The sequence below is a fragment of the Schistocerca piceifrons genome, chromosome 5 (genome assembly GCF_021461385.2).
Source record: "Schistocerca piceifrons isolate TAMUIC-IGC-003096 chromosome 5, iqSchPice1.1, whole genome shotgun sequence".
NCBI lineage: Eukaryota > Metazoa > Arthropoda > Insecta > Orthoptera > Acrididae > Schistocerca > Schistocerca piceifrons.
The window spans coordinates 520,532,854-520,560,377 of record NC_060142.1 but is presented as its reverse complement, the minus strand read 5'-3'; the positions used below and the strand labels follow the sequence as shown (position 1 = coordinate 520,560,377).

The 27,524-nt window shown below is 38.3% G+C and overlaps 1 protein-coding gene across 1 annotated transcript in view; it reads right to left on the bottom strand.

Moving 5' to 3' along the window:
• The window catches only part of LOC124799322 (multiple epidermal growth factor-like domains protein 8), a 380,153-nt gene that overhangs the window by 149,154 nt on the left and 203,475 nt on the right, over positions 1-27,524 (bottom strand). The window contains exons 14-15 of the mRNA XM_047262911.1: positions 8,110-8,411; positions 1,857-1,971 (exon numbers count right to left, since the gene is read on the bottom strand). Of these exons, the coding sequence (XP_047118867.1) occupies positions 1,857-1,971; positions 8,110-8,411 (417 nt within the window). The remainder of the gene's footprint in view (positions 1-1,856; positions 1,972-8,109; positions 8,412-27,524) is intronic.

The following is a 27,524-nucleotide window of genomic DNA, read 5'->3' as shown; positions in this document are numbered from 1 at the left end:
CTAGCATGTGGATTTATGTTCATTTCACACAGTGTTTCCATATTTCTGTCTCATCCTTGTCTAGTCATTGTTCAAATTCCATTAAGCTTCATCTGGATGGCAAGGAACCTGAAGAAGGTAACATGGCAGGAAATACGATATCACAAAAATGTTTCTCAATTTTCGGCTACCATTGTAGTTTTGGCTTCTAAAGCAGATAAACTGAAATAATGAATAAAGTTTGAAAGTAGCTCTGAAAAACATGGTTATGGCTATGGTTATGGTTCTGGCTCTTATTATCACATAAGGTGAAAGTACTGCTTAGACAAAACACTGAAAACAGAAGTCGACTAACAATGAAGTAACAGAACCAGTTGCTGTGTTTTCGTGTTTATGGCAGTTTATCAACTTGATCAACAACAAAACAGATAAACAAAGTAGCTGGGTTGGCTTGAAGTACTTCTGGTAACTTAAACAGAGTTTTAAAACTAAATTTGCAATGTGGCGGTACAGGAAAGTATACAATTAGCGTGTATTATCGGCTTTGACTGATGGGAGTGGAACTTGGACTATTAATGTAAAAATTATTCAAAACCTGAAGGTTGGTCAACATGCAATGTAGAGAGGTACGTTGGAATTACAAGAGGCAGGAAAACAAAGACCTAGTTATGACCACAATGAAAATTAAATGGAAAGGAGGGACAAATAGCCATGTGAATGAATGGTAAAGTGTTAAGAAAAGTTCTCTGCTGCACCTCAAGAGAGAGAGAGGACGCCCTAGTGGAAGATGGGTAGGTGACATCAGAAACATGCAGGAGGAACATGGATGTGTAAATGTTAGAACTGTAAGGTAATTGGATAAATAAGAAATTTACTCATCAAGCGGCAGAAGGAGAATGCACAAATAAATGTAATTAAATTTGCAAGCTTTCAGAGCCAGTCACCCATCTTCCTGGCAGAAGGGTTGAAGGAGAAGAAAGAGTGATGAAGGAATAGGACTGGTGAGGTTTGGGAAATGGGGAGAGTTTAGAGAAGTCACCCAGAATCTTGGGTCACGAGAGCTTACCAGGTGGGATGAGGAGGACAGACTCAGTCTGACCCCAAAAGCCTGCAAATGTAAATACCTTTACACATGTGTTCAACTGCTGCTGCTTGCCGAGTAGATTTTTTGTCTATGCAATTACATCATCTTTTCAAAAACTGATTATTTTTGTTGTTTTAATAGAAACGTAATGGGTATAAAAGGCTAGAGACAGCTTTATTGGATCATATCAAATGGTGACAATATGAGATGAAAAAATGTTTGCAAGACAGACGTCAATGAAAAGCCAGCAATGAAAAGAAAACCAGACAAAGTTTCAGATAAAACCACTAACAAAAAAGGAATTAATAAGCCAGAACTATGGATAAAATTGTTAGAAAAAACTGGGCAAAACAAAGACGTGCCTCCTCTTCAACTCACAAGAGCAGTTCTGTAATTTTGAAGCAGGACAAAACAAAAGCCTGCAAGAAGCTGCTCCTCCTACAGGTCTCAGTGCAAGCTTACTGTTAGCTATTTTTCTGGAGAAAATAAAATGTAGTTTTATTTGCACAGTGTCTACAGATATCTGTAACAGTAAGAACAGAAAAATGGGTATTAAAAGACCAGCCAAGCAGTGTTCTGAATGTGGTCTCTCTCTTTGAACATCTGTCTGTTTCAGAAGAAAGTGAGCTCAGACTAACTATGGGTACAAATTACTTGAAGGAAATTCCCTTTTTGGTGCAATAATTGCATTTGCAGACTGTAGTTATTCAAGCTTTAAAACATTATCACAAAAATTAATTTATGTTACCAGAGTACAGCTTCACATGCACTTTCAAACCTTCTATCAGCTTACCTGTTTTGTTTCACACCACACACATCGCCCTCTGTCATCCAAACACTGAGAACAGTTTCTTCGCAGGTGGCAGGGCATAGGACACTCTGACAGCTGTATCACAGCATCTTGTGATCTACAAATAACAACAACTAAATAATTTTTATAGCTGTGCTGAACTGATGGTGGCAATAGCAGAAACAATACTAATAATACACTTCAAGTAGCAAGTAAATTATATGACACGACAGCCACAGAAAAACTATTTACAGGCTTTACAGTTTAAATGATACCAGGCCAGCTAAGGGGGAAAAACTGTCTCCACATTCTCAGCTACATTTACATAAGTATGAATGCACACAGCAAGTAGATTCATTATCCCATAGCAGCAGAAGTTGCTATTCAACTGCGTGCAGACAAAGTACCATAATGTGATATGGCTCTACAGGACGCAGTTCTGCTAGAGGAAAAAGAAAGAATTGTTGGATGTTGATCTTGGACTGATGATTTTATTTGCCGTTGAATCTGGAGAATGCCAGACCTCCCATATGATTTTTTGAGACTGGAGGAACATGATTTAACCTATACAATGAAAAATTATAGTACCAATTCTCTTCTTAAATGATCACAAAATTTCTACTTCATTTTCTGGGGAACACTTTTTGTTATGAGAAACAGATGATACATTGCAATAATGGCGTTAAAGTTTGGTAGCTCTTAACACTTCTATTTAGATACCTTGGTGTGCCACCTTTGAACTTTTTTAGCATTTCTTTGTGCCACAAGATAGAGTCTGCTATCTACTCCTGTCAGAGAGAGTGCAGAATGCAGACACGAAACTTGCAAAAAAGAGCAAAATGCAAGTGTCATCAAGGTTGAGGCCTTTTTGTTGTGCCTATCTGTGATTCAGCATCTCCACTATATGGTGAGTGGCAACTTCCCTTTTAATAAAATTGTTACATTCCATCCTGGATTTTTACTGTTTGATCAAGGTTGAAGTATGTTACTCTTGCCATTATTTCCCTTTTTTCAGCAGCATTGTCCAGGAACAAGGTATTCTCTGAAATGATATGTACTATTTGAACTTAGTAGTGTGACATGGATATTCTTCTCCAAGCACTGGAGACATTTACTTTAAGCACTGATCCATTGTTACCCCAGCAAAAAATTGTATTGCATTTCTGCATGCCATTCTGCTCTCTTACTGCGGAACTTTTAAGGCTGATTGATCAACAGCTATACCACAACCACTAGCTAACTGCTGGTAACGTATATCAACAGGTTTGAGGAAGCAAAGCAGCAAACTGTGAGTTATCTACCTATCCAAAATGTCTTAGACTTATTTACAGTGAAAATTGTTGCATGAAATGATTCTTTCTACGACATGGTAAAGGTTCTCTCCTTTTCGTAAGAAACAGTACAGAAAAAATTACTCTGTGTACTGTAATTAAATTAGTATCATTTCTATTATGGCTACTGAAGTAGTCTATAGAAGTGTGTAAGACCTTCTTATGGCTGCCAATGAAAACTGATTCTTGAAATAATATTAGTATATTTTTATTTGTCACCATCTTTCCTGAAACATTTCATTTAGTATTTTTCAACTTTCCTTCATTAATCTGGCAAGAGTCAAACAACCAGAGACACTCAATTTCTCTCACTTGTGCATGGTCAAAGTTCTATGCTGCTCCAACTTGTTACAGTTTCCTTGCACCTGAGCAATATTTCCGTATATGGTATAATATTGTTTCAAAAGTAATCTCCTTTGTAAGACAAACTACAGTGTCAAAATAGTCTCACAATGAATGAAATAATTTCATTTATACTATCCATAAACTGCACTAAGTAACAGTTTTATAATTCCATCAACAGTAACTGTTTAATAACTATATGACAATACTGGATCATATTACACCTTAAAGATGACACTAAAAAGAATTTGTATGTTATATTTAAGGAAACAAAAGGAAATGTTTTAGAAGAAATACATATTATGAAAGCATTAAAGCAAGCCCCTGGTTCAGCTCTGAATAATCAGATTGAAAACTGACACTGCAATACCCTATCAAATTTTGACTATCTGAATCATCACCGGTAGCTACTAGGATGGTTTTCATATTAATTTAGCAACTTTATTATACTCAAATATTACTCCTTCAGTAATTTTATAATACTGAGGTATCGATGTAAAGCAGATTATGTTTTATCTTTCATTTCATACCTACAATAAACTACAGATTTTTTAAAGTTATCTAACGCGGTTCCCTGAAACACTTGTTTTCCTAGTTATGATTTTCTCCTTGCAGCTGTTTGTGTGTATACTTTCTTTTTCCTCTCTGGAACTGTGGTCTTCTGCCTTCCGGAGTACTGCTAGCCAAGCTGCTTACACCTCATTGGTCTGTTAGCAATATGGCAGATGGATACACACCACACAGGATTTTAAGTTTTACTTACATCAAATTTATACAGCTGATCTCTACATAATTCTGCAATATATCCTATGGGATGTTATTCAGTAAGCTATTTTTCAGGTCTCTTTCATTCTCGACGTTTTGGTTCCATACTGTATTATTATTTTTTGGATAATATTTTACGAATATTTTTCCTTGAAATTAGCAGATTTTTTTAGGCATTTTATCCCAGTTCACATTAGTGTCCCATTCATTATTTGTTTTTTCCCTGCTTTTGCACATTTTGACAAGCACCTTTTCGATATACTCAATTTCATTATGAAAACCCACCAATGTCATTTGACTTTTACCGTGGATACTTCCTAAATGCTGGGTCTCCGTAATTGTCCATCTATGAGGGAAATCCCAAAAGTAAGGTCTCCTATTTTTGTATAAGTACACAACTCTGTTTGTGTGGCAGTTGGTCACACTGCTATGAAGAGTGCTTCACGTGCTGTGTGTAAACATGCACACGCCGTGCTGAGGCATTCATTCTTGGCTTGGCAGCTGTAGAGAATGGAGCTCCCACTGGATGCTACCACCAAGTGCGAATTGCGCGCAGTTATTCGGTTTTTGAAAGCAAAGGGCACTGCGCCAATTGAAATCCATCGCCAATTGACGGAAGTGTATGGTGAGTCATGCATGGATGTCAAAAATGTTCGTAAGTGGTGTAGAGAGTTTGCAGCTGGTCGGACCAAAATTCACGTCGAACAAAGGAGCGGGAGACCGTCAATTTCTGAGGAGACAGCGTTGAACGTTGAGCAAAGGACACTTGAAGATTGGTGAATCACCCTGGATGATCTCTGCACATTGGTTCCTGAGGTTTCCTGAAGCACCACTCACAGAATTTTAATGGAAACATTGAACTACCGGAAGGTGTGCGCAAGACGAGTGCCACACATACTGACTCGAGGACCAGATGCTGCAATGGGTTGATGCTTCCCCGGCATTTCTTCACTGCCTTGCAGCTGAACAGGACAACTTCCTGGACTCAATTGTCACGGATGACGAAATCTGGGCATACCACTTTACACCTGAGACCAAGCAACAGTCACACCAGTTCATAACTTTCTGAACATCATGGCGGCGAGCTGGTATGACATGGGCATACAAAAACTGCTACGTCTACAAAAATGCATCGACAGAAATGGTGATTATGTTGAAAAATAGCTAAATTTTCAAGCTGTAAACTGATGTAGACCATTGTAGAAATAAACAGGTCTATGTAGTTATAAAAAAATAGGAGACCTTAATTTTTCAATTACCCTTGTACATTACGAAAATATAAACACTGCTAGTGCCGCTCATCATCGTTTGTCGAACACCGACATTATCTGCGGTTCTGTTACATCAATCATTTCAAAAAATTTCACACAGTGATCTGTATTCTTGGCAGATAAACCTGAAGATGCATCTATACTGATGTGAATCTGGTAGTTGCAAATAAAGCACATTCACAAAATTATGCTTCTTTTGTAAACACTTCATAATTCTTGACCTTTTAATTAGTACAATTTTTATGATAATTTGAATGGCTATTGAGTGTTGGGTGCTTTTTAATTGTTGTTCACAACGTCTCAGAGCTGTTGCTGGCCTCCATAAAAGCTGTTTTTTCAAGTTAGTTGTGAAAAAGTTCATGTCATTTCACTGGAAGAAAATTTACTACGTACATTTCAAACTTTTGAAAACTTTGTACAGTAGCTCAATAAAATAAGACAGCAGTTGACAACAGAATAAATATCCAAGCATCAAGAACATACAATCATCCAATCAGCAACCTTACTTAATATCTGTCAGATATCATCTGAGAACTTACACTTTTCAGATATTAACTGCATCATTTTCAATTCAGTTATTCGCAAGGAAAATTGAACTCGGTATACTCACTACTCAAGTCTCCACTCTGGCAGGTTCTTAAAGTTTCTAATGTCATGTTTTGGTCATCATGTACACACACACACACACACACACACACACACACACACACACACACACACACACACACACACACACCAGTCTGCAAAATTGAAGGACGAAAGTAACTTTTGCATCATCTATCACAGCCAAGTATCACAGTTTGGTGAAACTTGGGCAATACATAGAAAGACCCGCTGCAGTACAGAACAGAAGGTAACAAGGAAACACACAATAAGACACACAGAAATGACACTTTTACTCAAAAACAATAATTACACTGAAGTCACCACGATTTATGATCATCCCTGGACATTACAAAAGGCAAGACATAGTTCTTAATATGGAATATGGTGTGTGATCAACACAGGTGGCAATGCATGCTCTCCAATGTCCCCCCTTACTGGCCACAGGGTTGGTTATGGTTGAGGTTGACAGCTGCTGGATGGTCCTTGGTACATGCGAATGTGCTGCTATATGTCTCCCCAATGCATCACACATGTGCTTGATGGAATTTGATTTGTGGGAAGGAGCAGGCTAGCCCATTTCCTGAATATTCTTTCGTTCCACGAGCTTCTCCACCTGTAGTATTTGATGTGGTAGCACATTGTCACCCATAAAAATGAAGTCAGAGCAGACCGTTTCCCCTAAAAAGACACACACTGGGAAGGAGTAAAGTGTCACAATAATGTTAAAAGTGGCTGTGTGGTGTTCAAAGATTTGGAAGTCAGTATGCCCATGCACAATTATGCCTCCTCGCACAACACCACCCCCAAAATGATCACGATCAACAATGTTCCTGTGTGCACTAGGTGTTTTCCACTTTTCGCCATAGAAGAGTATTTTCAAAATCACTGCACAGGCTGAATCTGCTCTAATCCGATAAGAACACGTGACCCTTTCCTTGTTGGTCCAGTCCATGCACTTTTGGCACCATCACAAATGGTGCTGCCGACATGTGGGATTGTGTGCCTTGATCTCCTGTTAAAATGTGGTTACAACTGCACTTGCAGTCTCTTGTGCTGTGCGTTCCAATGCTATTTGACACTGTAGTCCCGCTGACCTCAGACCATTTGGCGTCCAGCACTCTGTGCACAACTGTCAATGTGCTCTTGCACTTTCATTTATTTCCACCAAGTTGCTAATATGTTTGTTATTTTATCTATCATGTCCGTAAGTTTTATTCACTTGTAGAGTTCTGCAAAATGGAATTATCATATATGGCCAATATTTTGGTGGCTAAACACCTCTGCCTTTCTCAATGCACAAACTGATGATGCTCAGAGTTTTAAATCCGGGTTTGGAGAGGGGGCAGAAGCTCTCCATGGTGTGTTCAAATCACATAAAACCAGCAATCTACTGCCATTTGTGACTTGAAAAAGGTGAGAAAGGAAGGGGAGTGGTTTATCTTTCAAAATTTTTTGAAGGTTCTACTTTGCTGCAATCATATCACTTATTCCAATAGGCAAAATGGTACTATATTTAAGAGTTCCTTATCCCATAAGTATCTGTAACCAATATAAGTGTGGTCATGTATACTGTACATCAAATACTGTTCCTCTCAAGATGGACACATTTCATACTTTAGATCTCTACCTTCTTCAAGTTACAGCCAATACAGCAAGTGTCATGCATTATGAAAAGGATAGATTGCTACTCACCACATAGGGAAGGCATTGGCATCACAGACAGACACAATGAAAAAGTTATTTTTCATTGTGCCTGTCTGTGACTCAACACCTCCACTATGTGCTGAGTAGGAATTTATATTTTCCATGTTGTTGTTATTCCATCCTGGACTCTCCAGTGTTTGAATATTAATGCATTCTCTTTTCTTCTCTCAACATTTATCTTTTCACACATGGTAAGTTACGCTACATTAAAATTCAGGAATACATTATATTTCTTACCTCCCTTTCCTTGCACAGCGGGCATCCTCTGTCCACCATTCACAAAGGCCACTGCTAACGCAACTTTCACAGGAAATATAGTTCGAGCAATTGGCACAACTTGATGGAAGCAGAGTAAGGTAGCGCCATTCATTTGGCAATGCGGGGGATACACATTCTTCTGACTCATTTGACTTTCTTGACATGCATCGTTGGTTTAAATCACACCATCCACAAAGGGAATCTTCCAAACAGTGTAAGCAGTTTGTATATAAATGGCAAGAGCCATTCTCATATGGTTCTAAATAATCAAATGTGAATACCTGAGAAAAAAAAACATTATTAAAGGGACTCTACATATTCATAACTCAATAAACAACTCAACACAATTACTAAAATTTGGTTACCTATAATAACTTGATGAATTAATAAAGCAGAAACACTGATGATAACAAACCTCCCCCCGCCTCCCTCAAAAAGTTCAAACTCACACTAACAGTAAAATAATTAACAATAAAGATAATATGTTCATGTGCATTTTCAACTGTTCATGGCATAATGAATAGTCCGTTAAATTTCAGGCTGCACGGCTGTATGCCCAAAATTTAATGGACTCTGATATGTTCATACTTCAAAATGTACATTTATGTGATCTTGACACACAGGATTTCACAGCCATCTCTTTGAAAAATTTACAGGTAAAAGAATAGACAATGGATATCTGATATACATGAAATAAATGTAAAACACAATCAAAGAGCTCCCTATTATCCATGTATGAATTATCTGGTTTGGGGATTATTTGTGCATAGTTCAATGATTTCTGAAAAGATAAAAAACAACTCTCAAGATAGTCTGTTCTAATTGGAATGAATATTTTCATTTAAAATACACAGTTAGCCTACGATTTTACATTTTACAGACAAAAAACAATGAGGGCCTCAATCCCACACCATCAGACATCTCTAAAATACTGCTCTATTACTTCCCATTTCACCTACAACTAATGTGTGGACTGAATGAAATGATCGTATGGCATTTTTGGCCGGGAGGCCCCATGTAGGGAAGTTCGGCCGCCGTATTGCAAGTCCTTTTTAGTTGACACCACTTCGGCGACTTGCAAGTCAATGATGATGAAGAACACACAACACCCAGTCATCACAAGGTAGAGAAAATCCCTGACCCCGCCGGGAATCGAACCCGGGACCCCGTGCACAAGAAGCGAGAACGCTACTGCAAGACCACGAGCTGCGGACTGTATACTTGTAACATGTTCACAACTGATTTCCAGTCTCTCTGTTTGCCTTACCCTTTTCCTACAAGCTTGTTTCCAGTGAGTAACATGTAAATAACACATTGGAATTTAATACGACACATGTAGCATGTTCTGTACACAATAAATAGTAGTTTTCAGTAATTATGTATTTTGGATTTTCCGTGGTTTTCAGTTATCCATGTAATATCGGGAGCAGTATTTAAAAACACAACAAATTTGTAACTGTTAGGAGTATTAGTAGTTTCCTAGAGGCTCAAAGTTAAAAAAATGAATATGAAAAAGATTTAGGTACAAACTAAAAATCACCTCTACCCAAAGAATCTCACTATTACATGAAAGGAAAAGCTAGTAACAACAATTGTTGTTACTCATATTTTAAGATCTCTTGCATTTCTATCTGTACTGCTTGTCATCAGTTCACAGTATGTTACTTCTTTTCAACGAGATATGAGACTTCAAGGTTCTTCAAAACTGACAGCAATAAAACAATAGGTAAGAAGAATGTCGCATACAGTTACCCCTGGGGTGAGGAACGCTTTGCAGAGAGGGCACAGTGACAAGAACTTTTGAAATAGTGAGAGCAAAGTGGTAGTCGTAACAATTTTAGGCAGCTCCAATAGCCCCACATGGTGCTGCTAAGTGAGGGCTTCTACTGTTTTGGTATGATGAGATGGATTCAGACACAAATGTAACAATGGCAGTGTTAATAAATAGACTGTGAACATCACACGTAGTACAAGTGAAACAGCATTATGTATGGAATGAAAATAGGGGCACCAAGCCATTGCATATAGTGATTAGCTGTGTGGAGAAAATCTTATTTTGGTATGATATAATGATCATGTACAAATGTGGAAAAATGATGTTCAAAATTTGCAAATAATAACAATATAATGAAGTGGCAAAATGTGTGCGTATGGCATAAACAGACAGTGACTAGTGTAACAGTGCACAGTATAAAGACAATGAGGTGACGATTTTACATCAAGAATGAGACTAGGAATTTTGACTTCAAGCAGAAGCCACCATTACTGGAACCCACTGCAGCAGCCAATCAGTGTGCAAGATCAACCAGCATCACAGCCCAGGGTGTGGCAACCAAGCGCTAGTATAAAAAAAACAATAAAATTGTCTGTCATTGAGCGTATAACAGATATTTGGCAAAAACGAAAGTGTTAAACCTAATCAGTGATTCCAAATGAGAAGTTAGTGAATCCTGTCAGGAATCTTCAAATGAGGTACTAACAGCTGTAGTGTTATGCAGAATTAACAGTATCAGTGTAGCTAGTGACTAGATAGTTTGGGACCTACGTAAAATGACAGTGAACACTGTTTCTAGTTTCAGTGAGAAAAACAAATCTTATTTGGTAAAAGCGTCTAATGACAATAGGTATGAGATTGAAAAATCAAATGGGATAAATCAAAACAGATCAGAAACGGTAAAAAAAAAAAAAAAAAAAAAAAAAGTGTGTGTGGGGGGGGAGGGGGGAGAAAGGAAACATAAAAACTAAATAAGTACAAGTGAGAGAACAGATCATGATATGTTTGTTGTGTCTCATGCACTCATATCTTCTTGTGTTCACTGTAAGAAATTTAGTAATTTTGAACTGTATGCTGATGTACATCCTGTTGATTTTATTAGAAAGCTCAATGATCTGCCAGGAAATGGCAATGATAAAGAAAAAAATGTCTTTTGTGAGGGGCTATTCCTATGATTGGGCAATTGACGTTGCAGAGTCTCTTAGTTCATAGAAAGAATTAACGAAATTACTTTTAAAAAAATATTGGTCTCGTAAGGCACAGCACAGATTAAGTGAATTATGGGAAAGTACTAGGTACAATCCTGGGAGAAGTACCACTACCTTGAAAGATTTCGGTCAGTATTGGGGTAATAAACTGAAGTACTCAAATAGAGAACTAGGTAGTAGTTTTGTAATTAAGGGATTAGAGAGCAAACTGCCCAAAAAATTAAATGCTTCGACGTGTACCCAGAACAAATACAAATAATTTCTTGAAATATTTGGAATAAATAAGGCACACACAATCTAGGTCTGTGGATTGTGGCATTGGAATGATTGTGGCATTGGAATGAGTTTACAGGCGACTACCCAGTAATTAGACAAAATACAACAGATACTGGTAGGGATAAGGATAATTATAGAGATGATTTGGCATGAAATAAAGAGCCATCAGTGACTAGAAACAACTTGGTAGACCAATGTTGAAGTGGACAGTGACAGGAAAGTAGACAGGGAAACTGAACAAGGTATAGTAATAAAGAGAACTGTGTTCAGTGGAAGGGATCTTATGAAAGGAAATAAATCAAATGGAAAAGCAAAAACAGGAATAGAAGTTTATTGTCTCATAACACACAATTTCAGGTCATTGATTTAATGCACAGGAGTCTCATCAGAACACAAAAAATATCATTAATATAGGATACTGTACTGCAGGCTGTTCCAGCTCGCCGGCTCCGTTGTGAGCCACGGAGCGGTCCCTGCTCCAGGGAGCCATGTCGCTCGTTGTGACTATTCAAGTGGGCCGGCACGTGGCATGGATGGCTGAGGCATGCGGCAAGGCAAGCGGCAAGGCAAGCGTTTTGATGTGCCAGCTGCGTCTTACAAGATCGCCAACCTCGTACTCTTAGCAGCTAATACGTGGTGACATGCTACACCAGAAAATATGATGTTCAGGAAATAAATAAGAAACAACTGTTTTACAAGAAATTGCATACTAAATTTATTGGGACTCTGTAGCTTGGCATTTTCTTTTCATTACAAGATCGGAAATATCAGGAGTGAAAGTACTCGCAGCATTAATGTGGAGGATAGTCTTCATTGTTGCATCCTGAAGAAACGATTGTTCCTTACTTTTTACTCTTTTCATTGCTGAGAAAAGCTGCTCACAACAATACATAGATCCAAACATGCACATGATGTGAGCGGCATTGTTGTGAAGCTTGGGAAATGTTTTTTGCTGTAATGAACGATACCATCGTGACAAACCAACGTGTTTGTAGTACCTCTCTTTCAACAAAGTTGAATTTTGCAAATGAATAATCTCCAATTGAAGTGATGATGACAAGTCATCGGGGGAAACTGAAAAAGGAGTGCTGAACACCTTAAGTTACATTTCCAAACTAGTGAGCTCTCGGAATCATGTTTCAAATGACGTGATGAGCTGCTTTAACTTTGCTTGGTAATCGCCAAAAGTAGTACCTTCAGGTAGTTTTAAAGAAGCAAGACGATTGAAGAACATTAAATGTCCATTACTCATCTGCCTCTCAAATAAACGTAACTTTTCCATAAATGCTTCAATCAGGTTGTGTATGTCAACAATTAGCTGCCCTTTGCCCTGCAATGACAGATTTAAATTATTCAGATGCATAGTTTTGTCAGCTAGAAACGCCAGGTATGATACCCATTTTGTATCTTTCAGACAACGCATTTCTTCCCCTTTCGAGAAAAAGGGATATTTCCTCACGAATGGCAAAGAAAAAAATCAAGAACTTTTCCCCGACTCAGCCAATGAACTGTACTGTGGTAAGGTATATCCCCATACTCCGCTTCCATATCTTTCAGGAATCCTTTGAATTGGTGATGATTCATACCGTGACGCCACACAAAATTCACACACTTCACGACATCTTTCATTACGTCACTAGCTCTACTGTTTCAGCGCATAGTGCCTCTTGGTGAATAAAACAAGAGTCCAAATGTCTTTCCCGAATTCGTCCCTGAGTTTATTTTTCAAACGAGAAGCAAAACCTTGGTGACGCCCAATCATTTGTGGTGCACCGTCTGTCGCTACAGAATGGAGCTTATCCCATGGCAAATTCATATTGTCCACTGATTCACAAACAACTTCAAAAATGTCACATCCTGTTGCAGTGTAATCGAGTGGTACCACATCCAAGAGTTCTTCAGTTACTTGCAGCTCCTTGTCGACACCACACACAAAGACTGCTAGCTGATCACAGTCCGATATGTCGGTGCTTTCGTCAAGCGCTAGCGAAAATGCAACAAAGCTCTCCGCCTTTTTCCTGAGCTGTCTCTAAATCCACTGCCATGTCCAGGATTCGACGAGACATTGTTTGCTACGACAGGCAAACCCCTTCAATTGCCTGCACCTCCCTTGGAAACAAACATTCTGCAACTGCTACCATGCACGATTTTACGAGCGGTCCCACCGAAAATGGCTTGCCACTCATTGCAATGATGTGAGCGACCCTGTAGCTTGCTCGAATTGCAGATTCAGTAGTGTTTTCTCCACTCTCATTCACCTGAAAATTATAAACGCATTACAGAACACGAACTACGTTGTATGTTTTGATACCCTTCGTATTATGAAACCGTTTTTAAACTTACGTCTCCTGGTATGTCGTTCTTAAGCCTGGCTACCAGTTTTCTGCCTGCAACGCCTTCTACCTGATCATAGTGCACTGCATGAAGACGTGTATAATGTCGTTGTATATTGAACCTCTTCGCAGAATTAAATACTTTATGACATACAAGACACTGCGGACGACCATCGCTCTCAATGAATAGAAAGGTATCCTCCAGCAGAGGTGCAGGGCTCCCACAGCTAGTCATAGCTGTCATTGAACACGGATTATTGCGTCAGTTGTGGCTACATGCGGCCAGGGAGCAGTGAGTTCGCTTCCCCCTCCACGTGGGCTCCGAGCTGCCGCAGTGAGCGCTCCGGAGCGCTCTAGCTCCCTGGAGCTCGGTTGGAACAGCCTGCTGTACTGGATACATAATTTATATGCAACTAATAATTTTTCTTAAAAAGTAAAAATACTTAAAAAATTAACAGACATAAGTGCTCTCTACACTACTCAAATTTGCAGGTAGTCCTTTGTGAATTCTTCTACTGAATAGTAACATTTCTGCACTAGTTTCTCATATACGGCTTTATTTTTCAGTGTTTCTAAGTTTGTACTAAGCAGTTCTTTTCCTTTCACTTTGTTACAAATTTTCATACCCATATCTTGTGGAGTTCGAGCATAAAGTTTTAAATGGAGGTGGGCAGCACAAAATTATTTTGATCTCTGCTATTGTAATCATGATGAAAATGATTGGTCAGCTCATAGATGTATAGTGAGGGAGCACTAGATATTTTTTTTTTTTTTTGCGGTATGCGATATGATTTTCTTTGTCCTACATTGCGCATATTTCATATTTCTAATGGTGGTTTTCTGAAGTTTTAATGTTCAACACACGTGGTTTGAATTGCCCCAACACAAAACTCAATACCTTCTTACTGATTCGAAGTAGCCGTGATACAGTACTTTTCTTGTGTCCATATGTGCAACATTCTCACTGCAAATGCTACGCTATTTCATTTATTTGCAAGATAAGCCCCATAATAGATTTTTATCCACTTGCATTCCTAGAAACTTCACTCAGTTAGTTTCTAGCAAATCTTAGTTTTTGAGATTGATTTGAACATCATTTAATTTTGCTTGTTTTGTTTTAAACTGCATTAATTGAGTATTCTCCACATTTAATTTTAACCCATTTAAATCAAAACCAGTAACTAATTTCTCTAAGGTTTGAGGAAATTGGTCAGTACTGTTACTTTCAATGGTTACAGATGTGTCATCTGCAAATAAAACTGAGTGACACTCAATATTAAATCATAAATCATCTACGTGAAAAAGAAACAGACTGGACCCTAAGAAAGAAAACCTTGGGGGTACTCTTTGTGATATGGTTTTCCATGTATAAGTTCCTCTCTTTGATGTTTAACCACTCTTTGTCTTCAGTTGGTTAGGTAGGACTTAAACCAATCTAAAAATGTTCAAATGTGTGTGAAATCTTATGGGACTTAACTGCTAAGGTCATCAGTCCCTAAGTTTACACACTACTTAACCTAAATTATCCTAAGGACAAACACACACACCCATGCACGAGGGAGGACTCGAACCTCCGCTGGGACCAGCCGCACAGTCCACAACTGGAGCGCCTTAGATCGCTTGGATAATCCCGCACGGCCCTTAAACCAATCTAATACGGTGCCACTAATTCCATTTCTTTTTCCAGTTTACAGAATAGCAAGTAGTGGTGCACACTGTCAAAGGCCTTCACTAGGTCTGTGGTTTTGCCTTTTTGAAATCCATCCCGATTTTTTGAGGTTATTTTAAATTTTTCTATGAAATTTTGAATTTGTGTTGTGACTACTTTTTCAGTACTTTTGGTAGTGATTCGAGAAGAGAGACTGGGTGATTGTTTCCCTATGTTCTTTTGTACCTTTTTTGAGTAATGGCTTAACTGATGCATACTTGAGTGTGTCTGGAAAATAACCATCTTGAAGAGAATGGTTAACTTTTGTAGAGAGGGGCTGTGCAATTATTCTGGAGACTTTTTTAATACTTTTGTTGGCATCCCATTCCATTCTGCTATAGTTTTATTTTTCAATCTTTTACAGTAGTGTTGGTTAATGTACTGAAAAGTTTTGACTTAAAATTGCTGTGTTAAAGAATTTACCTTATCTGGGTAATTTTCTACATTGATGTTTGATTAGCTAATGTTTATAAAGAATTAATTTCACAATTCTGGAATTTGAGCAGGATTTACAATAGTTTTGCCCCCTATCTTACGTTCAGAAATATCATGGTCTGTAGCTGTGGCACTCATTTCAGCTTTGATCACTGACACTAATGCCTTTGATTTGCTTTCGCTATCCAAAATAAATATATTACTTGAAAATAGAAGAATATGCAACTGCTATGAAGTAAGGACAGAAAACAACTGATGAACAAAGCAATTGAGGGTAGAGCTAGTGACAAAAGAGTGTTTCTGGAAAGGAGAACACAAAGGCTGCAAGTAAACAGAGCAACAGTGAATACAAACAAGAACCCAGTCAAGAAATAATAGGGAAGAGAGCCCTGCTACCTGTCACTTAACTTTAAGAAAACTACCTAATAATGACATCATGAAAGTAGTTGTTGAATTTTGTCAGGCTGATTTAATTGACGTCATGTCAACAAGTCCTTCTGAGAATGGCAAACAAGGTCGTTGATGAAGAATGGGAGCCACAGTATGTGCATTTGATTAATGAGTATAATTATGAAATTCCAGAAAGGGTGCCATATGAATGTGAGAAGTAGTTTTGGGAGGCTGAACATAATACGGATGAACTACATGATATACAAAAGAAGCATTATGATCAACTTAAACAGATATGGAGAGAATGGTATGATATAACAGACAATGATACGAATGAACGTCAAGAGTGAAAGAGAATGTGAGTCAGTAACAAATGAATAAGAAATGGCTGTGTTTAAAAAGGCAGGTGTGGAAAAAATGAATGAAACTGTTGGAGAAGTAAATGATACTGGGCAGGAAAGTAAAATCAGACAAAATCGTTGGTAACTTTAATTATGTGCGTTAAGAGTAGTCAGTTGAGACTCAAATAGATGTTGTAATAGAGACAGGGACTTCAAGTATAGTAAATGAAATGGTCAGTCACGCTAATGACTTGATTGAGGAAAAGGTGTGTGTAAAGTTGCAAATTAGAAGTAGTATTAGTGACTGATGTGGGGGGAAAAAAATGACCAACAATGTAAGCATGTATATGAGACACAGTGCATAAATGTTATACTGATGTCAATGGATATCCTGAGCAGAAATCTGTTGATGTGAATGTGGGTGTCTTGGTGAATACCGAGTCAGAATGTGTGGATTCAATGAGTGATGATGAGCACAAAATATATAACAGTGCAAACTTATGTCAGATAATGAAAGAAGCTGAAACTTTGATGGTTAACAGCGATGTAAGTAATTTGTAACAACAGTCACACTTTTGCAATTTGCAAAGCAGAACATGGAAAGGCTGTTGACATACCAGATTTGGGGATTGAGCAAGATATTGTTAACATAAAAATTGATGCCTTTGATGATATTGAATAGAGTGTATGCAGTTGATGGATGATGATTTGGTTAAAGTGGAGGACAGTGTGAATGAATGCCAAGACGAAAGAGAGCATGTATGAGTAATTAGTAAAGTGAATCAATACGAGTTGCGAATAAAGAACCTGGAGTACGTATAATCAAATTGGCATATGTGCAGGTAATGAATGACAATGTTTTTACTGAAAGTAAAAGTGTATTTGAACTGTCAGTAACTGAATTGCGGGAGATTTTGCCAGAAGACACATCAATAGTAGACAGTAACAGATTAAAAGGATAATATTCAAGACAAAGTTAAGTCGAAAGTTTATGAGTTAGCAATTGCTGTCAAATTAGAAATGTGGTCAGGCAGGTTTGAACTCACGAAATGAACAAAATACTGCAAACAGTGCAGAAAATTATCAAGGCGAAGATGACATCCTTAACAAAGTTATTACTGATTTTTATCTGCAGGTAGTGCAAACAGTTGTTGGTGTGAACACTGACATATGTGAGGGTAATAGTAGTTAATTTCTGATGTAGTACCATAAAATATTAATGATGTATATAATGTGGTTGTCAACCAGAAAATTATTGCTGCAAATATTGATTCCTTTTTTGATGTAAATGGTTCAAATGGCTCTAAGCACTATGGGACTTAACACCTGAGGTCATCAGCCTCTGGACTACTTAAAATTAACTAACCTAAGGACATCACACACATCCATGCCCAAGGCAGGATTCGAACCTGCGACCGTAGCAGCAGTGTGGTTCTGAACTGAAGTTTTTTGTTGATGTAGAAACAGACTTTTCACAAGTGTTGAGTGCAATTTTGACCAAGTTATACCTGAATCAGAAAATCAGAATAACAAAGTGATTCATGTATAGCTGTTTACAAGGCTGCTACCAAAGCAACAGCTAACCACCATATGCACTTGGTCACACCTTCTGTACTGTTCACCATTGTCAAATCTTTTGGCTACTGCAGGTAGCAGTTACTGCAGCCAGCTGCAGACTATGCTAGCGGCTGGTAACTTAAAAGAGTTGTGGTCCGTTTCGTTATGTGCTTTATTTCTCTGTGAGGCGAGTTTATTTTGTACCACAACTGAAGCTTGTAGAGGAAGTGTGCAAAAAAGTGTTGCTGCTAAATGGAAAGTTCAGTGATCTGTCCATGTGTTGCATTGTCAGACACATGAGTTTGGGTGCTTGGTGAGAGAATATTGTGAGAAGGAGAGAGACAATGGTGCAACTCTACTGCCTCTAAGGAAGGTAGTTGGGGGATCTACAGACACTTTGAAGATACTACAATATGAAAATTCATGACAATTTATGTGAAGCACTGCTCATATAAATAGAGAAAAAAGTTAGCCACAGTTTCCACAGTATGTTGTAGATGAGGTAGCTAAGGAACGTGGCCACAGAGTTCTTTGGTTTTCGCCATACCACTGCCATTTCAATGCGATCAAAACGATTTGGGCACAGATTAAACATCATGTGACAAAGCAAGCTGGGATATTTTTACTTCCCCTTTTGTTTTGCCATCTGCCTCCTTAGAATTCAATTTTTTCACTTTTAACTAATTACCATTAACATATGTGAATATAATCTGCATTTTCATAAAAGAGAAAGGATGGCCCTCAGTTTTAAGGAATAAGGCACCAGATCTAATTTTGTGCTTAGTTTTACGTATTTAATTGGTTTTCTAATTTATTTTGACTATTCCTAGTTAGTATCTTTCATTACAGGGTGAAATCAGTAATTGTTTCATAACTTAAATTCTATTGTTGGCTTATAAACAAATGTAACTTCTGTAGTAAGTATAAACATCTGGAGGAACTACTAATAGTATTGTGATAGCAAAGCCAGCCCTTAATTAATTCCAAAGTAATTAACAGTTTTGTCAAAAGTATTGTTTGCATAATGATATTTGTTAATTTCATGATTTAAACAAATAATTCGGCTTAACCCCAGTAGCAGAAAAACTGTTAAAAAGAACCATTTTTTTGGTGCATTTAGTTAATTTAATGAATTAAGTTTTAATTGTAATTTCTGTAAATTTAACTTCGAACAATGTGTAGTTTCAGTAGCTATTATTGTGAGGATATATAAGGGCCTGATTTTTGGTACCGAGACAGTCAGTCCATGGCCTAGTTTTTGACGAGAAACCTGTGTTGATTAGAACAACAACAATGCTTCAACTTAACTGTGAAACAACTGTTACACAATTAGGCCGTGTTTTAAAACAATGACAGTGTCTGCTCAATACATACCTTTTTGTTCTTCAAGAACTGTAAACTTTGTGGTTAGGTTTTTACTGCTTGAAGGTGTACAATAGTAAACTATTGTAGCAGTATGTAGACGTTCGCCTGCAGCCTATTAATGAGGCTTATCGAAAGTTAAACAACAGTGCACTGGCCATGTTAAATGTGAAAATGGGGCGTTGTTAAAAGTGCAAGTAAACAACTGTGAAACGCAAATGTGCACGTGACAGATACATCATTTACAGTAAACAGTACTGCACTTCCACCCCTATTTTTTCACCCAGTACGTCGACACCGAGGACAACAAATGAAGAAATAAAGCAGGGAATGCTGTCACACACTTCAATGCCATCAAAATTATTTGGGCACAGATTTAACATTATAAGGCAACAAATAGCAAAAGCTTCACTGTGGCAGAAATTCATAGACTGTTAGAGGAAGCAGTGGCACAAATAATGCCAGAGAAACGGAATAACGTTGTATGCCACACACATACAGCTGTTACAGAAGCATGGAAAAGTGGAGTGAGTGTGAAGAGTAATACTGAAAATATAATTATATCCTAGGGGAATTCCAGTGAAACGTTGACGCATCAGAGCCCAGATAATGACAGTGTCAAGGAAAAAAGTGATTCTGAACTAAGTGGCATTTACCGTTTGCCTTAATTCACTTTTATTTTTGTGTTTGCATTTTGTATTTTTGGGTGAATAGTGTGTACTGCCTTTGCACAATAAATCTCATCTCATTATTAAGGAATACTAATCTGCATGAGCATGACACCCTAAATGCACTCTATAGTGACTAGTAAGTACTCAAGCAATTTACATTATTTTAATGTTGTTAGTTATTTTATTTACATGAATAATTTAGATCCATACCATCAGAGGCCTTAGATAGCGACTACAGAAAACCAAGAAAGACATATAAGGGTATGGAAGTTGAGGGAGGAAGAAAGCAGGCTACAGTACCTACAAGTAGTAAAGGAAAGCATTCCAAAGGATGAACCAAAACAGTAGAAGAGGAACGGGGTAGATTCAAGGGAACATTAGTAAGTGCAGCGGAAGCAATATGTGGGAGGACAAGCAACAAAAAGAGATGGAAAGAAACACTCTGGTGGAATGATAAAACAAAGGAGATAGCACAGAAGAAGAGTAGAACCTTTAGGGTCTGGTTCCAGAAGAGAACAGTGGAGACAAGAGAAGAATATCAGGCAAGCAAGAAAGAAGCAAAAAGAGTTGTGGCAGAGGAAAGAAGAAAGTGGATGGAACAGTGGACCAGAATGATGGAGGAGGAGAGTGAAGTTTTTCTTTTTTTTAAAAAAAAAAAAAAAAAAAAAAAAAAAAAAAAAAAAAAAAAAAAAGTTATATGGGATGATTAAATGTAAGAGGAAGAACGGTATGACAATTATGCTCAAATGGTGAACAAAAGTGGACAAGATGAAGAGAATAAGGAGGAACTCAAGAATATGTGGAAGGAGTATTTTGAAGGACTCCTGAACCCGAATGGAGACCTGGATGAGGAGGAACAAGCCGAGGAGAAAAAAGAGGAGGGACAGTAAATAGAAAAGATCTTACATGGGGAGAAGTGGAAGAGGCATTGGGCAAGATGAAGGGCGGGAAGGCACCAGGTTTGGATAAGCTAAGTGTAGAAATGGTGAGCGCAGCAGGAGAGATGGGGATACAATGGCTATATCTTGTAATAAAAATTGTGTCGAGACAGAAGATGATACCAGAAGACTGGAACAAGGGAATAATTGTCCCAATCTTTAAGAAGGGAAATAGAAAAGACTGCAAGTACTATCAGGGGATAACATTGATGATCCATTGTGCAAAGATGTTTGAGAAAATTTTGGAAGCAAGAGTTCAGGCAAAATTAGAAGGAAGAATGAGAGAAGAGCAACATGGATTCAGAACAGGAAGGTCCACAGTGGATCTAATTTTTGCTGTAAGACAACTGCAGGAAAAGCACTATGAAAATGAAATAGACCTACTAATGACCTTCCTGAACATTGAAAAAGCAAATGATATTGTTTGTAGAAGCAAAGTGTGGAAAGCCCTGGAGAACGGAGGAGTAGCAAACCCGATTATTCGGGGGATAAGGGAAATGTGCCATGGAAGTGTAAGCTGTGTGAAAGTGGGAGGAGAGAGATCAGCTTGGATTGAACAGAAGAATGGCTTGAGGCAGGGAAATGCACTTTCACCATTACTCTTCATTGTAGTGATGGATGATATAATGAGCACAGCAGCACAAGTAATTGGTAAAAGGAATATGAAAGCTATGGTGTTTGCAGATGATCTGATGATTTGGGGGAATAAGGAGGAGGAAGTACAAGATCAGTTGGACTTAATAGGAACAAACAGTACAAGAATATGGGATGAACTTTAGTATAAGTAAGAGTGAGATGATTATCACAAGAAAGAAGGAGAGAGGAACAATGGGAATAACAATTGGTGGGGAACAATTGAGGAGAGTGGAGAGTTTCAAGAACCTAGGAAGCCTTACACAGGAAGACGGAAAAAACGACAGACAAATAAACGAGCGGGGGAGAAAAGCACAAGCATTTCAGAAGGGTGTCAGAAGCCTGATATGGGGCAAGGATGTACCCCAAACCAGTAAAAATGTTATATACCAGTCAAACTATGTCCCAATCCTGGCATATGCAACATAAACCTAGGTTATGAAAGGGAGAGAGAAAAGCAAAGTACAAGCTAGTGAGATGAAATTCTTGAGAAACAGTATTGGAGTGACAAAGATAGACAGGTTAGGAAATGATAGGATCGGAGAGTTAATGAAGGTGGAACCACTGCAGGAGGAGATAGAGAAATCAAGGCTGAGATGGTATGGACATGTTAATAGAATGGAAGAGAAGAGAAGGGGCTGCCCAGGAGGATACACGAGATGAAACTGGAAGGAAAGAGACCAAGAGGAAGTCCGAGAGACAGATGGCTGAAAGGAGTAGACGAATGCGTCCAGAAGAAAGGAGAAGACTGGACCAAGGTGAAGACGGAGAGATGGTGGCAAGACAGAAGATGATGGAGAGGCCTATGTTCCATACAGACACGGCCAGAGGCTGGAAACTGTCCAAGATGATGTCAATGATGACGATGATGATGATGATTATGATGATTATGATTATGATGATGATGATGATGATGATGATTCAGATCCATTTTAATATACCTTTCATACTGAATATGGCAACTGAACTTGATTCATTCTGATTATTGTAAAGACAGTGTGTTACCTGGTGCTTTTCTCAAGATATACAAATAATAAGAACACAGTATCATTTTATACTCAGAAGTGTGTTTGTTAAGCTAGCAGGATATTATGGTTCAAATGGCTCTGAGCACTAAATGACTTAACTTCTCAGATCATCAGTCGCCTAGAAATTAGAACTAATTAAACCTAACAAACCTAAGGACATCACACACATCCATGCCCGAGGCAGGATTCGAACCTGCGACCGTAGCGGTCGCTTGGTTGCAGACTGTAGCACCTAGAACCGCACGGCCACTCCGGCCGGCTGGATATTATGATCCTATGAAGTGAACTCAGTATCGCACATTAAAAGGCAGCTTGAGAAATCAGTCCAGAAACGAACTGCACAGCTGTTGCTGCTGCAGCCTTATTGCACGTGCACACATCAGTGAACCAACAAAATTGCCCCCGTTATGCACAACTTTGCTTTGGCTGCCAATCACTTCATTATTCTGCATTGGGTATAATGATCTAATGGTAGTATAGATAGATAGCTATCTAAATACCGATGTGTATAATGATATTGGTAACAAACTGCTGTTTGTTACAGTGAAAAGGGATAGTGTTGATGTAGATGTTAATGTAACTGATAGTGTTGAGACTGTGCTCAATGATGCAATTAGTATTTGTAATGTAAATGATGATCTTGATGAGAAGGAAAAACCCATTTGCATTTAGGAACTGGAAATAAACAAAAATGTGAATCAAATGTCTTAACTTTACCTTGAATGCAAAAGTAAATGAGGTCCGTAATTTGGGTACTGAAAGCATCCACAACAAATCAGTCAGTGAATTGTGTAGTAATAGTGTTCTGTGTAGACACTGGATAACTATTTGACAACCCAGCACGGAAAAAGTTGGCAGTTTTATGTAAAAGGGCTTATCCTGAGTGGTGGAAGGAGAAGAGTAATGAAATATGTGATTTTGTGTAAGAGAAAGCTGGATCTGAATGATAATTTAACTGTATGATTGGATAATTTATGCAATGCTGATAATAATATTACTGACAATAACGAATTGAAGAAAAGAACATTTGAAACTGAAGAAAAGAACATTTGAAACTTCTGCAGCCAGCAGTCAAGGCAATACAAAAGAAATAGTGAAAGTTAATTAAACAATGCTGTCTTGAGGAAGTGTGACACTGTTGGAAGGAAAATGATTGCTAAAGCAAAGAAGCCTGTTATGAAGTTGCCAATGGTTGCTATGTGAGTTATCAGAAGCTGCGGGTCATAGAAATAGTGTGGTGGTGATAGACAGTCTAAGCACAGGCAAAGGATGTGGTTAAGCCAATCTATCTGTGTTTGTATTGGGTAATGAGATGAGTGCTACTCTGTAATTCATTCGTTGTGGTGATGGCTGTGGTGGTGGTGGTGGTGGTGGCGGCAGTTGGAGAAATAGGGTCACATGCAGATACGGTATGGGAGATCTGATTGTGGACTATGTCTGGTGGATTTTACTATTTTAGTGAAGACCTTAATAAGAATTTCAGCTTAATGGGCAAGGGATTGCTTGTCACTGAAGCTGTGCTGTCCATGGGTGGTCAGACTGTATAGGAGAGACTGTAGAGCAGAAGGCAGACAGCTATCAAAATGAATATCCTGTCAATGGACAGAGGTTTTTATGAAGCTATCGTAGAGATGGAGATTAACATCCAGGAAGGTGTAGTGCTGGGCTAGTAAGCACCAGGTGAAACATATAGGAGAGATGATGCTGAGGCTGTGGAGGGTCGAGTACAGGTGTCTTTTTACTGAGTCTGGATCATGAAAATATGAACCTGAGGAGTTAACAATCTTGGTAGGTTTGGAAGGTTTTCTCTGTATGGCCCAGAAACAAGTTGGCATTTGAGGATACCATGTGTGTGCCCATGCTGCAGATTTATCTACGTTCCCTTCAGAGGAGAATCAGCTCTTTTTATCAGCCAATACTCTTCTCATCACAGATAATCGTTACATACAGCAAACTGTGTAATGACGGTAAGAGCAAAACTGCATTCTCAGTGCTGTTTCAATCATGAATTGAACAGTGCACTTTGTGTAAATGATCCAGTCTGGCACGATGCCTCAATGGGTCACTTCAAACTCAGAACATGTGTGCATTGTCACTTTATGGCAATAAGGGCTGTTAGTATGAGAAGACACTCGTTGAACCGGTGTACATCACGGTGCCTTCATTTGAACATTCAACCACTATTGTGGGGCATAAAACAGAAAATACCTGCCTTGAAATTCTCACTTGCAGTGAATAACTCCACCTGATAAGCGCTACTTACTTATTATGGCTCATACGGAAAGCAACAAAACTATGTGCTGGCTTCTTGGAGGCAATTGGAAGAGCAAATTTGCACAAACAGTACATAACCATCATCAATCAATCAACTGGGTGTTGTAATGGAACTGACGAATAGACGTCATTTTATTTTATGATACACTAATAGACGTCACTTTATTTTAGTATTCACTAAAGTCGTGTTATAAAAGCTTTTGCTTAAGATAATACTAAGTTAGGTGTTGCGATCAATAATCGATATTGGAATTGTATGTTCTTTGTACCTTATGACCGTGATCTTTGGTCTACTACGGGCTTTCGGCCACTTGTGTGTTGGCCGCGGTTGAGTGTAGTTGTGCATATAGTTCTTGCAATAAATGTGTTTGATACAAAGAAACCGTGGAATACTGCGTCATTTTTCGATAGTCCAGTAATAATTAAAAAACCCGCACCTTTTTCTTGGACCCAAAGCAGCCAAGGAATCATCGCCTAGACAACAAGAAGCCACAAGGACAACGCAGACACAGCAGCATCAACAAAGGAGACATCATGGCCAGCTCTACTAAATTACTTTACAGCCATTAGCCACACCGTAACGGTGTCCTTATGGAGTTAACTTTTCCAGCACAGTAGAGCCGGTTCGTGACAACTGGGGGCTCGTCCGGGATCTAGACATTTATATGTACTGGATTGACGAAATCTGGTGTGCAGAAGTCTAATGACCACGTGGTACGAAGCAATAAAGTGAACTGACCACATGCGTGAGGACCAAGACTGAAAAGATAAGTACATTTGTTTGGTGCTGTTTTTTTTCTTCCTTTTATTATTTTGTGTGTGTGAAATTTCACGAAGATGACCATTGTGAAAAAGAAAAGTGGTGCGGAATCTGAACAGGAGTGTGAAAATTTGTTAGTCTTTGGGGACGTAGACATACCAATAAAAACGGAAGACGAGTCAGTCAATGAAACGGATCAGAGCCTTAATCCCTCAGAACGTGAGACGTCGGACATTAAATTACTGTTACAAATGATGAATCAATCGTTAGTTATTAATCAGACTGTTGCAGTCCGCTTACAAGCTAATGAAGAACAATTGCAAAGCATGAATCAGTCGGTCGCGGACAATTTTCGGGTTATAAATCAGAAAGTGTCGCGTCTAGAGGGAACTATGAACAAAAAATTTGATAATGTCTTAGTTTGGGGTAATAAACTTCGCAACGATATTTTAAAGATAGACAAGAAACTTAGCAAGGCAGAAACAAAGATTTTAGTGGTAGAATCTAAAGTGGGAGAAGTAAATTCTAGTCTGAGTAACAAAATTCAGTCTGTAAAAAATGAACTGGTCACAGACAGAGAGGAAAATGCAAAATGTTTTGTTAATGTTAATAATGAAATAGATACAGTTTGTGTAAATGTAAAAGCTATGGCAGTAGATCTTGAAAGTAGAGTAGACTCTAAACTAAATGTTGTGAATGATAAAATGGAAACAGTCAGTAACACAGTAAAACTCCACGAGATTGAAACTAAGACAGATGTTAGTGAATTAAAAAGTACAGTATCAGAGTTAAACCAAAAGTTTGAAATATTTAGCAATGATGTAGCTAACAAAAATTTTTCTATGAACACATGTACCTTATTATCCAATATTCCAGTTAAAAACTTTTATAATGAGTGTTGTTTGCATCCTGTTGACTTTCTGCAGAGTTGTAGAGACAACTTTTTGCCCAATATGAGTGAAAGTTTCAAAATTAAGTTTGTTAAAAAATTTTTGGAGGGAGAATCTTTGTCATGAGCCAATCAAAATTTTTCTATAGACATGTCTTATGCAGAATTTGAAATTGAGTTCTTAAAACGGTTCTGGTCTGATACTGAACAAGCCAGGATAAAGAGCGAGTTCCTAAATGGGCCAAATTATAGAGAAACACAGGGGACTATGAAACAGTTTTGTAAGAATCAACTGAAGAAACTTGTACATTTGAGTAAACCCTTCGATGAGCTCACACAGATAGATGCTTTGAAGAGAAGGTTGCCAACAGATGTGCAATGGGACCTAGTGTATGGACCAGATGACAACATTGAACAATTTCTTAACTATGTGGACAAGCTTGACAGGATTATAGACAAAGTGGGGAAACCAAAAAACTATTTCAATCACGCACAAAGAGGTGGGGATCATAGTTGGGGAAACACTAATTTTAACAGGAGGGAAAACAGTAGGCCCAACAACCATAGTTTTCATCATAGGGAACAAAATATTAATAACAATTTCCATGCAAGGGAAAACTATAATTTCCATTCGAGAGGACAATCTGGGAACAATTGGAACAGAAGTAATTACAGGGATTCTGAAAATAGGAATTGGCGTGAACATAGTGACACCAGGGGTCAAAATGCTGAAGCAAAAAATTAGTGTACGCTCCATTGTCGGTCCACAAGGTAGGGGCGAAAAGCATAGATAATAGAAGGACCAATAACAGTGACT